Source organism: Castor canadensis, chromosome 9 (genome assembly GCF_047511655.1).
Source record: "Castor canadensis chromosome 9, mCasCan1.hap1v2, whole genome shotgun sequence".
In the NCBI taxonomy this organism is placed as follows: domain Eukaryota; kingdom Metazoa; phylum Chordata; class Mammalia; order Rodentia; family Castoridae; genus Castor; species Castor canadensis.
The window spans coordinates 113,682,439-113,695,539 of NC_133394.1; the positions used below are offsets into that span (position 1 = coordinate 113,682,439).

General features: G+C 43.6%; 1 protein-coding gene across 9 annotated transcripts in view; it reads left to right on the forward strand.

Annotated features, from left to right (window-relative positions):
• Positions 1 to 13,101, forward strand: part of Lnx1 (ligand of numb-protein X 1) — a 111,438-nt gene that overhangs the window by 13,700 nt on the left and 84,637 nt on the right. For 8 of the 9 annotated variants that reach the window (XM_074042231.1, XM_074042230.1, XM_074042237.1 and 5 more), the window contains one exon: positions 10,632 to 11,112. In XM_074042231.1, coding sequence (XP_073898332.1) covers positions 10,721 to 11,112 — 392 coding nt within the window. In that variant the 5' untranslated portion in view covers positions 10,632 to 10,720. Of the gene's footprint in view, positions 1 to 5,272; positions 5,338 to 10,631; positions 11,113 to 13,101 lie in introns of all 9 variants that reach the window. The other variant, XM_074042235.1, reaches the window with a different exon arrangement.

Here is a 13,101-nt window from a genome sequence, read left to right on the forward strand (position 1 = left end):
ATAATCTGAGATGATCTCATCTCAAGATCCTATATTTAATGATACCTGTAACGACTGGCATTCTAATAAACTCATATTTCCAGTCTTGGGGTTAAGCGTGGACATGTCTTTTGGAGGGTATCGTTTTACCCACTCTACTTCATAACTGATATTCACATACACAAGCCCTCCAACTATGTCTGAAGAGATTCTTTTGTCCACCTGGACAAAAGAATAGTTCAACTATTGGGCAAAGTCCAGGCAAGGAGCATTAACGAGTGGGCAGGCTTTACCACCACCATTGTTTGTTCCCCTGTTCAAGGACAGTAGTGTTTTGTGCTATAAAGACTAGCCAACAGTGCAACGCATCCACTGAAAGAAGTCAGTAGCAGCCACTGAAAGAAGTCACTAGCAGCCAATAGAAAAGCAGTATCCTGGTTAAGGACCGAACACTGCACCGAATCCTGACTCTACCAGTCCATGTTAAGTGATAACTATTCGTTTCAGGTTTCTTGGTTTCAAAGAGACCTTAACAAACTGGCAGACATCCTGGTTAGACCCAATACTACCCAGGAAGATAGTTGGAAGGATCAGAGACAAAAAGCAAAAGCAAAGGAGAAACCATCAATGCTGTCTTTATTTGGCTGGAAGGGGGGCTGTCATTTTTTAAAGGAGTAAATATGGTATATGTTATATTTAAAGCCAAAATAAGACCCAAAGTTCAAAGGAACAAGAGGGCAGCATGAGCTTTTTTGAAAATTGACAAGGTCCCCATCACTGGAAGCATTTCAAGTAGAAGCCAATAGGTCATGCTTTAAAGACTTTTGAAGGCCCATTTCCCCATTTGGTGAGAATCTGAGATCCATACCCAACTCAAAATCCTATTTCTATGACTTCTAAATAAATCAACTTGAAATCATCACATGGGATCACCAGCACCAGTGTGTAAACTCCTTTTCCTTGATGGATGCACTTGCTCAAGTTCTTTCCCTCACCTGCATTTCTTATCCAAACCCATTCCGCAGTGCGAGCCTTCCAGAGGTCACCTATCTGATAAATTCCCTTGAGTGTTCTTGAACACCACACACAGCTGTCTTCTTCCTTCTCCTCCCAAACTTGTCCAGGCCTCTTACTTGGAGAAACCACCCTCACCACTCATTGTGTGTCTTCTTGCCCTGCTTTACCATTTTCCCCTGCATAAGTTCAATCCTCCCAATTAGACTTCAACTCAAGTGAAGATGAAATTGAACTCGGAAGTTCCCACAGAGTTTAAGACAAATGCCAGGTGTGCGCTGGGCAGTCAGCACATACCTGTACAATTGAAATAGCAGGAAAAGTTTGAAAATTTAAATATCTTTCTTCATCATGTTCTCCTCTCCATAAAACTTGTGGGGTTTAAAAAAAAAATAAGTATTTCCTGACATAGTTTGTCAACTTTGAGTACAAGACTAGCTCAATTCTTTTCCATACTTCTCCTCTGACATCAGCTCTTCCCAGGGTCCTATGGTGACCCCTCTCATGAACAAAGCCCTTGATCAATACAGAGTTCTCCACCTTAATTTTTATTGTTGTATGTCACCATATTATATAGGAAATAGAAGGACATCTTGTCAGGCACAAGACATCCTTACAGACATCCCATCCTTACAAGGCCTTACGGACAAACCCGAGTATGGAAGGTATCCATGACACCTCAGGGGAAGCGTGGCAAAATCTCCCCTCATGGGAGATACAGCTGTCCTGTAACCTACATATGAAAGGACTTCCCTGGCCTCCAAACCTATCTAATTTGCTAGCCACTTGTAACTCCTCTCACTTCATCCCTTTCCTTGTTTGTCCCACTTTCTGGACACCTGTGCTCTGTTACTGACTCCAGATGTATGATGCTGTCCCATTCTGTCCAGTTCTCCTGTAATTTCCTGACGCACTCTGACCTCTTTACATGCCCATTGTCCTTTTTTCTGTCCTTCCTGCATAGTGTTAGAAACACTACGCAGGCGAGTCATTCACAGATCTCATCAATGAATTGCTTACTTCCTCTTTGAGACCATCAGGTTAGATGTCAAGCAGAATACACACAATCCTGAGGCAGCCCCTGAGCATCTTCCCTTTCGTCTGCCATGTGTGCCCCACCCCCATGCACACAGGCACACACCCCCTACCCCCAACCCTGGCTCTTGGTGCAAAGACAGTTTTTAATCCCATGTCACTAAAGCACCTACTTCCCTGATTCCATACAAGTCTAAAGCTAAGGAACAATGTATTTTACTTCACAGTTGGTATTTATTAAAAAGTTAATGGCATCTTATTAATAACTTTCTCACCAAATTTATCTAAAATTTAAAGCAGAATTCTAAACTTACTTTGTTAAAAAAAAAAAAAGAGTTGGCTCTAACTTTGGAAATTGGTTTTTTTCCAAAAATCTAATTTAGGAGTTATAGACAGGGCCAGGGCAAATATAGTGAGACAGACATGCCTGCCGGGTAAATTACTTCACGGTGTTGGGGATCGAACCCAAGTCCTCCCAAAAGCTAGGCAAACATGCTATCACTGAGCCATACCACTTGAGCCTGTGGGTGAGTAATTTTGGAAAGAGGGACAGGTCGCTGTGAAGACAGTCGACACTGACCATTTGATTTCTCCATGGGTGCTTCTGCTCGGGATAGTGTCCCTGTGATGTTGATCTTTGCTCTGAGGTGTAGATTTAGTGACCAGTTTGAAATCACCTAAGCAACCCCTCTGCCCCGCTCTCCGAGGGGCTTCATCCACAGTGTTAAAGCATCATTTTTTTGTTGTTTTGCAGTGGTAGGGATAGAACCCACGGCTGGGCTAGCCACGCTCATTTCTTGAAGCTAAAAGTTATCTGAGAAATCACCTGGTGTAAGGTTAGCCTGTGTATTTGAAATACATTATAAAACATTAGGGCTGATTAAAGGGATTGAAAGATTTTGAATAATTTTAAGACATCAAAAACTACAAAGGACTACCAGGCATGGTAATGTATGCTTATAATGTCAGCACTCGAAAGGTGGAGGCAAGAAGGATCCAGAGTTCCAGGCCAGCCTGGGTTACATAGCAAGACCTTGCTAAAATGAATGAATGAATGCTTAAAAACCACAAAGAAAACAGTACTACAGTAGAGTCTCTTACTGTTTATAAAATGTTGAATTCTGTGTATGTCCTGGCTGGGGAGGACCATTTATTATTGGACTGGGATCATATATTCATGAAACAAAGCTCTTAGGAGATCCAATTATTTTAGAATCCTTCTTTGGAACTTGGCTTTTGATTACACTTCTTTTATTTAAAGCATTTTGCTTCCCTTGCCTCGTGAACCTAGAGAACTGCTCACCCGGTGTTTCCATCAGGATAGCAATCAGGCAGAGCTCCAACCCATTTAGAGTGTGGTTAAAGTTCGGGGGCACACCTGTGAAAGCACACCTGTGAAGCATTCATTGGCAATTCTAGAGTCTCATCATTGCACCTGGCTGGTGACCAGGTCCACTACAAGGAAAATTCAGAGACCCACCAAGGTGGTTCTTGCCAGGGTTTGATCCAAGCCAGGTTTGACAGCCCACTCTCTCTCCTTCAGATTCTAAGAATAATATTATTGAGACCATGATTAAAGGTGAGGCAAGTGAGGCACTCACCTAAGGTTGCAAAATTTAAGGTGCCAAAAGCTCAGTGATCATGACTTTAATGCAGTCTTTTTTTAAAAAATCAAAGTGCAAAAAAAAATCCATGGTGCACAAAAGATCAAAAGCAACCTAAATACAGGCAAAATCAGTAAGCTAAGGTAACCAAGAGAAACTGTCAAATATGGCATTTCCTCAAAACTGCCATGAGCCTTTAAAGAGGTAGGTTTTGAAAACATTGAACTTGCTTCCTTTACAATCAGGAAAGTTAAATATTTTTAAAATTCTGTTTTCAGAGTAAATAAAATATTTAAACTTTAAATTATGTAAGTTTTAATATACCTACCTTTCCGGTTTTTCCAGATTTTTTCAAATAATAATCTGGTAAAGTTAACTTAAAAAAAATACACAAAAGCATGTGTATTGAGACACACATTTTCCCTTCTGCCTCAGGCTGCGACCTGGTTTGGCACAGCACAACAAAGAGGAATTTTCCATAAGCCAAGCTTCCTAGCAGACTCCCCTCTGCTGGGTGATGGTCCAAGATGATGGGCAGACCTCCCTGGACACGTTCCTTTTCAAGTTCTTGTTTCTTTTTTCTCTTTTGGATGAGTGGCCAGAGCTTCAGGTTTCCACCTCTTCCCATTGCCCCTCCATCAGCTGCCCTTAGCCTATCACTTTTCTAACTTTTTCATTTATTGATGAATTTCAGTGAATACTAGTATTTGTGCTCTTGGTGGCAAAAAATGACCTGTGATTAACTATTTGTTTACTTGGTCTCCAGTTGTCCTTTCTTGTATTATTTATTATGTCAGTACATTTTGAAACGAGATTTATCAAAATGAAGTAATGCTCACAAACTGACAGGGAGCCCCAAATTCCCCAAATCTCACTTGTTTAGGGGTGAGGACCCACCTTTCCTATACCATTTAGCTGCTAAAGACCTTCTGTGTCTGTAAAGCCATCAACAGCCACTGTGCATCTGCCATTTTCTAATGTGTGTCACAGCTCTTGTTTTTGACTTTAAGCCTTTGCATTTCTTCTTACTATCCTTGAGATATTTGCCTATCTGTGTCTTTCTGTCTGTTTATCTTCAATCTATCTATCAGTGTATCTACCTATGTCTACGTATGTATGTATGTATCCATCTAGCTAGCTATTTATGTCTGCTATCTATCTATTGACCTATATACTTACCTATGTCTGTCTATCTATTATCTATCTACCTACATATCTATATCTGTCTGTCTATCTATCTACCTACCAACCTACCCATGTATGTCTATCTATCTATCTATGGAGAGATTATTGTCCCTTGGTATCTGCAGTGTGGGGTAGTTACTTCCAGGACCCCCCACGGATACCAAAATTCACAGCTATTCAAGCCTTTTGCATAAAATGCTCAATATTTGCATTTAAGATTCACAATTCTCCCTTGTACTCTAGATTACTTACAATACTTAATACAATGTAGATCCTATGTAAATAGTTGTTATACTGTATTTTTAGGGAAAAAAGCAAAAAGGTTTAGTACAGATGCAATTTTTTTCAAATATTTTCTATCCATGTATGGTTGAATTTGTGGATTTGGAGCCCTCACGCAGGAAAGGCTGACTCTACACATACAGTTTTTTTTTTTTTGTTTTTCTCCTCCATAGCCAAGAATGGTCCCCTCCAGGCCTCAGGGCAGCACCTCCTGCTCAGCCTCTCCTGTGGCCACAAGGTGAGCTGTTGCTATGGAAGAAATCCTGGGCTGACCACCAGCTTCCGGGGGCAGATACTTCTGCTCCCCGCCCCACCCCGTCCTGGAGTTTTGGAGCTCATCCTACCCAGGCATTGTAGGAGGGACACTGACATGTCAGGGTTCTTGCAGGTGACATTTGGTCAGGCTCATAGAGTCTGGAAACCTGAAGAAGTGCTCAATGAACCTAAGGCTGCTCAGTCCCAGAAGGGTATGAAATCTGTCTTCAAATATTCATAGGATTGAAGGGTCCAGATGGACTCTGTAACTCTCCATGGATTGTGACCAGAGGAAGGTGGAAGAACTAGAGGGAAGCAAATTCCCTCTAGTTATCCAGAGCGATCCAGAGGCAGAATGATCTATTTCATAAAGTGAAAAAGGCCTGTTTCATTTAAGGACCATCTCTCAAAACTTCCTTTCATTTCAGATTCTGTGACAACACCGTTTCATCTTTAACAAAGTTAAGGTGTCCTTGCAGGACACTGTCATCCTTGTGGGTGGAGGGACTCTATTTACCTACTTACTCATTTATTTTTGCAATGCTGGGGATCAAACCCAGGGCCTTGTTGCATGCTAGGCAAGAGCTCTACCACTGAACTACACCTCACCCTCTGCCTAGATCCTTTTTTTTAAATTGGCATATGTTAAATTACATAGTAAGGGACTTCATTGTATTTTCACACCTGTATGTAATGTGCATTGGTCATATCACCCCTCCATTACTCGTTCTTATACGCTGTCCTCCCTTTCCCTTTTTCCTTCCATCTACCTAGCAGTCCCCCTTTTACTTTCATGACCTTGATTTTTTTTTTTTTGCTTTGTTTTGTTTTCCCCTAGCTTCCACAAGTCACAGAAAGCATGTGACATGAATTCTTTCTAATAACATGGGATCCCCTTACTTTTGTTAGAAACTGGGACTCAGGCAACAATTAAAGAGAAGCTTTAGGGTCATGTCTGTTTTTTCTAATAGGGAGAAAATATGAAACCATTGCTATAGACACCAAGGGATAAATGCAAACCACTGCTTTTCTATCTGCTTATTCTTGCAACGACACCAGACGACCATTTTCTCTAAAACCAGGATGCACTGATAAGAGAATTAGCAAGACAGAGCACATCAGGGCCCCAGTGTGCTATTGGGTTACCTTATTGAGAGATTTTTTCTACTGCCAAAAGGTTGTATTCCCAAGGTTGTTCCTGAGTCTGCTAGTGCAGGTGACATGTTCCTAAGCTCTGCATGACCCTCTTGGCACAGCAGCACCAACTTGCTTTTGCTCTGCTGTGGATCTTTGCTGCCAGTCAGTGCTGTGGTCTGAGTGGCCCTCTCCAAATGATGAAATTTAAGCCATGGTGACAGTACTAAGAGGTGGCACCTTTAGTAGCGTGGTTGGTCACAAGGGTTCTGCCTTGAGGGATGGAGGAAGGCTATTATGTCAGGAGAGGGCTAGTTATAACATGGTGATTTCACTTCCCCTCTGCCCTCTGGCTCTCGTGCACTCACTCTTGGACTTCCCTTATGTGCTAGGCAGCAGAAAACAGAGTAAAACAGCCAGGAAGTCTGGAATTTGAAAACCAGGCCAAGGAGCTTCTGCCCAGGTTTCAGGTCAGATCATAAAGTGGTAGGAAAGGAAACAAAGATGAGCAGAACATTGATGGCTTTGATGGCACATATCTCTAAAAGTCACCATGTGCTTCTGTCCTGCCCCAAAGTACAAGGAAGCTGGAGATGGTTGTTCCTAAGGCATGATACCCAAAAGTGCAAGACTTCCCTGCCCTCCATGCACACACCCAAAGAGAGGACCCACTTTCCTGTTTCCTCACTCCAAGCTGCAAAAAAGTCACATCATGCTCTCTCTGCCTCCTTCAGCTTGTGCCAGGAGTGAGGGCCAGAAGTGAGGGCTCCGTGTGGCAGGGTCACCAAACTAAGTCAATGCAAATGCTCTCCAAGCTGACGGGCCCTCTGTCTTCCTTGTTGGGGGAGAAAATAGGTTACCTGTGAGGTCTTAATGATTTTTGATAATTCTTCTCACTTCAGTAGTGAGGCTCATGTATGGCTAAAACCCATGCTACATCACATATAGACACAGGAAAGACAGAAATGGGGGATAAAGAACTGCTGGTAAATGACATTAATCATATATTTAAAGTCTACTTAGTTCTGTGCTCTAGAGCCCAAACCGCTCATTCACTGCGTCCATTTTTGAACTCCTTTTATTTCTGTAGGCTTTGTTCAGTCTAAAGTAAATTCAGAAGACATACACAGCACTGTTTATGGTAATACTACATTAAGAAATTGGGTTACCACATGGGTAAGTACCAGGAATTCAAAGTGCTCCTAGAGAGAGAGGGAGGAAGAGAGAGTAGAGAAGGAAAGGAAGAGAGAAGAAAAGGAAGGGGAGGCAAGAGGAGGGAAGGGAGGAAGGAAGGGATGAGGGAAGGAGAGAATAAAAAGAAGCAAGGAAGGAAGATGGAGGGAAAGAGGAAGGAGGAAGGAAGAAGAGGGGAAGGAAGGGAAGGGCAGGCAGATGGAGTTGTAGCTAAAGCCCACCATGCTTCCTTACCCTGTTCTGTTAATTCTGTCTCAGACATTTCCATGCTCAGTAGAGTCAAGGAATCCTTGTCTTCAGAGATCTTTGACCTGTCTACCTGTAATAGGGCCTATTTATCTTGAATTAGTTGCATGTTAGGTTTCAGACTTGTCACAATCAGGAAAGATGCTGGGGACAAAGTGGTGCAAAGGTGAAGAGCAGAAGGTCGAGTCCAGCAGCCCTGCCTGGTTAGTTTCCTGTTGGGTGTGTCCGGCAAGTTCCTTACATGCTATACTTTCCTTCCTCCTCTGTTAACTTAAAACCAAAAAGATTCCTGCTGGCTTGTGAGGATTAAGTAACATAATATAATAAGGTCCCTAGCACAGTGCCCAGCATATGGGAAATGTTCAAGAAACTGTTAGGAAACAAAGTTTAGAAAAAATAAAAAGGATTTTCCCAAACATCCGGCCACCAAAACAAAACAAATAACAACACTCCTCGTGATTAGCACAGAATCATAAAACCATATTTGCGAAAGAGACTTTATATTATCTAGACTAGTGATTAATAGTTTTTTTCTTAAAGCAGCACTACCTCCCAATAGTGCCACACTGGAAGCAGTCCTGTAACACATGGACCACCCGGGGGAGGCGACACTCATCTAAACCACCTGGACCTTTGTGGACCTTCATCCAAACCACAGCCAGTGGGCAAGCCTCCCCCCTCTCCCCTACCACCTTGTCTCTTCCTACCCTCACTCCCCTGGAAGATCCAAGATGTCAGACACCTTTAAACACAGTTTAAAAACTAAAAATCTGCTCCACACTACCACATCACTGATGAAGGAATGGCCCAGAAATAGGAAGTATTTCTTCAGTGGTACCATGAGATCTACAGCCCAATTTCTGGTTATAAATTCTCCCACTACCACAGACAGACAAAGAAGGCAGGACCCAAGCACACAGGACAAACTGATACAACTCTTCCAGAGAAACCTTCAAAGGTCTATGGCTTTACGTCACCATATGTGACCCTTTCCCCCCTGTACTGCTTCATAACCTTTTTTTTTGGTGGCCCACTTCCATTTTCATGTTTATTTTTAACTGCTTCTGGTGTTAAGTCATGCATTTCCTGTGAGGTTCCAGCCTTGGGGACAGAGAGCAACTGTGCAGGTTTCCATGAAATTTGTCTGAAAGAAACTTCACCTCCTCTCCGTGCCCTTACCTTTGCCTTCTGTGGTCCCATCTGACACTAAAGAAAGTGCTGTGGCTTCTTGGCGTTTTCACATTCAGGGCATTTTACTTCAGTCTCTCATCCAGAGGGTTGGCTCAGGCATCTCAGTGCAGTGCAGAAATGTAAACAGCAAAGCTGACTCTGTGAAATTTTGAAGTCAGTGTGTGAGATAAGGCTGTGTTCGCACAAACAACCTCAGACTTAATTTGGAAAAGAAAAAAGATGCCGCACGGTTTGTGCCTGTCATGCTGTTTCCACATGTGTCTAGTTTCCTGGTGAGTTGTTCATGTTTCTTCACATTCCTGTAGAAAGATGAAGGCCTTTTTACTGAGAAAAGAAGTTGAGTTGGAGGTTAGGGAGTGGCCAGGCTGCTGACTGGTCATGCTGGTGACCCACCTGGTTTGCACTGATTACCCTGACTCCTACCTACTTCTGTGAGTGTCCACCTCCTCTCCCGACTGGGGACTCCTCCAGAGTAGGGCATATCCTTTCCATCCCCTTCAGAGGGTTCCACCTGCAGCTCACTGCCAGCTCACAGTTGGTGCTTGATAAATATTTATTGACTGACTATCCAAGAGACTTTGGAGGTATAAATCAGACATGTTGAAAAGCTCTATTAGTTTGAACTTCTACTGTATCAAAGGAAAATACATATTGAGATGGTCTTCTACTGATTAAAAGAAATATATAACTGAATAAAAGAATATTGTTAAGACACAACTGAAAGAGCTATTAGAGCTATAGCTTTCAGTTTCCAGGACCACAGATCTAGACCGGAGATGGAATGAACTCTGTAACAGATACATGTAAGAACAGTAGCTAATAATAAACCCAGACACAAGTCTAAGCACTTTATGTAACTCATTGCATCCTTACATCAGGACTAGGAAGTAGATCAACATTATCCCCATTTTATAGACACGAAGACAGAGGCAGAAATCACTGGCCCTCAGTGGTGATGGATTGAACTCAGGCAGCATATCCACAGTCCACTTAACCCATGATGACTGAGCGAGTGAGTTAGTGAGATGCAGGTAGAAGAAAGTGATGCCCTTACCATAGTACGAATGCAAAAGGTCCAGTGGCTCAGATGATTTAATTAAAGGCAGGGATGTCGTATAATTTCAGAGTTTTGGAGAAAGATGGAGAAGAAACATAAGCCATCAGAGCATCAACTGTTTTCTTCTCTTGTGCTGATCGAACAGAATTTTTATAATTCACTTATCTATTTAATTTTATTGACACATTAAATCTCTTTGGGCATATTTCTTTTGCGTTATCTAGGCATTTCACAGGTAGACATCACCCCAGTGATCTTTACACACCAGTAGGATGTTAAGCATTGTTTCCGCTGCAATGAATGAACAAACTTAGGTACAGTGAGGCAAAGTCACTTGCCCAAGGTCCTGTTGGTCACTCCAGGGTGTGCACTAAGCCCTGTCCACTGACAGCTCATGTAAGTGTCAGTCTTCTGCATGCTGAGAAGCAAATGTGAGCCATCTTCTTCTCTTGTAGGTTTGTGGATGGCTCCTAGAACATCTTGACTTGCTCCTGAGGAAATAGTATTCTATTGGGTTTCCTGCCAAGCTATTCCCTCGTGAACCATGAACCAACCAGACCCTGCAGATGACCCAGATCCCAGCCCTGACCCCCTGTGCGTGGTGTGTGGCCAAGCCCACTCCCCCGAGGAAAACCACTTCTACACCTACGCTGAAGATGTGGACGATGACCTCATGTGCCACATCTGCCTGCAGGCCTTGCTGGACCCTCTGGACACCCCATGCGGACACACCTACTGCACCCTGTGCCTCACCAACTTCCTGGTGGAGAAGGACTTTTGCCCGGTGGATCGCAAGCCCGTGATTCTGCAGTGCTGCAGGAAGTCCAACGTCCTGGTTAACAAGCTCCTTAACAAGCTGCTGGTCACCTGTCCCTTCACAGAGCAATGCACACAGGTGCTGCAGCGCTGCGACCTCCAGCATCACTTCCAGACCAGGTAGGTGGCATTCCTCCTCCTCCTCCTTGCAAGCCACCCATGAGGGTGCAGCTAGGACCAGCCAATCTCCTGAGGGCTGGGGATTGGGGTGCCCTGGTGCCCCATGGGATGCTTGTTACTCTGTCTTTTTCTCTGTGACCAAAGGAAGGATCCATTCAGAATAAGACACATTCTCAGTGTCAATGGCTGTGAATCAGTGTGAGGAAGCAGCACTTGGGTAGAGTTGTGTGTACAAGCATGTGTGTGTTTATGGTTTTTAAAAGTTGTGGCAAAGGTATGTGACATTAATTTTACTGTTCTGACCATCATCAAGTGTGCTGTTCTGTGGTGTTAGGCATCTTGTGTACCATTGCCACCGTCCATTTGCAGTTTGGAACTCTCTCATCCTCCCAAACTAAAATTCTGAACTGTTAAACAAAAATTCTCATTCCACCCTCCCCAGCCCCTGCATTTTCCCTATATATAACGTGACTACTCTTACATACCATGTGTAAATGGCATACAATAGCTGTCCTTTTGTGACTGGCCTCTTTCCTATGACATTGATTGATTGATTGATTGGTGATCCTGGTGTTTGAACTCCCTGCTGAGTGTTGCTTGTTTTTTCCCTAAGAAAAAACTATCTCCCAATTTGATCCATGATGGTCAGAATTCCCTCTGTATGGAAATTGACAAGGCCCATCTGGTCTTTGAGAAGATGTGTGGTGTTTTCAACTAAGTCTTAAGAAGAGAAAATTTTTGTTCGAGTGACTTGTTTAGCTAACTTTTCAACTAAGGCCCACACACTCATAGCAGAATTGGGGTGTGCTTGCTGTTGCTGGTGGCTGGTAACACCCACTCTCTGCCAGCCCTCCCCCTCACCTCTTATTTTGTCCCTTTTTTGTTGTGGACAGCCTCACAAGCAGCCCTGGGCCTGTTCTACCTGAGGAATTCTCTCAGAACACTTAAAGGTGCTTAATCAAGGGTGAACAATAACGCCAGTTATTTTGTAAGAGGAAATTTGCAGGTTGGTGTTTTTCTTGGTTCCTGTCATGACGAGGGCAAGAGGCAGGTGCAGGTGTTTATTTTTAAAAGGTCACACATGCCTTAGGTCATGAATCTGAGACTTTGTCTTTGGGGACATACATGGATTTTCAAACGTGGATGTTTGCATGAACAGCAAGGGCCTGGGCGTAATGTTTAACACGTGCTTCTCATACCGACCATGCCGGGGGGTCAGTTTTCTCCCCAAGATATTGAGTCACATGCTTCAAACTTGGGTTTGCGATGCAGTTCAACATATGGCTACATGTCCCACCTCCCCATTTCCCCAGAAGAAGGTGTGGCTAAAGAAGAAGGAGGAAGGGGATCTATTTGTGACCTTCGCTGAAAGTTTTACCCAGGTATGAGAGGCACTGTGGGGAAAGACGTAGGCCTAGGGTCAAAGGTGAGGTAGGTGCTGACAGGTGGTGGTCCAAGCCCAAGACCACACTGTGTGGGGGAGGTGAGGAGCCTGAGGAGGAGAGAGGGCCTGGTAGAGCGCCCTCTGCACACGTCACACTCCCCTGTTCCTGACGTGTTGCAATCTATGCATGAATGCCGTGGGTGCAGGAGCTCCCTGTTGCTGCTGTAACTAATGGTCACAGACTTAGTGACTTAAAACAACTCAAAATCGTTATCTCATAGTTATAAATTCAATGTGGCTTCACCAGAGTAACATCCAGATGTTGCAGGGATGCATTCCTTTCAGCTCTAGGGGAGAGTCCCTTTCTTTGACCTTTCTAGCTTCTAGATGCTGCCTACCTTCCTTGGCCAATGGCACCCTCCTCCATCTTCAAAGCCAGCCATGTAGCTTTGCCCAGTTTCTCTCTGTGACTGCTGCTTCTGTTGACACATCTCTTGGGACCCTGACCTTCCTGCCTTCTTCTTGTAAGGACCCATGGGATGTCCCTGGGTCCACCTGGATGGTCCAGTGTGGTCTCTTTATCTCAAACTCCTTAATGTAATCAC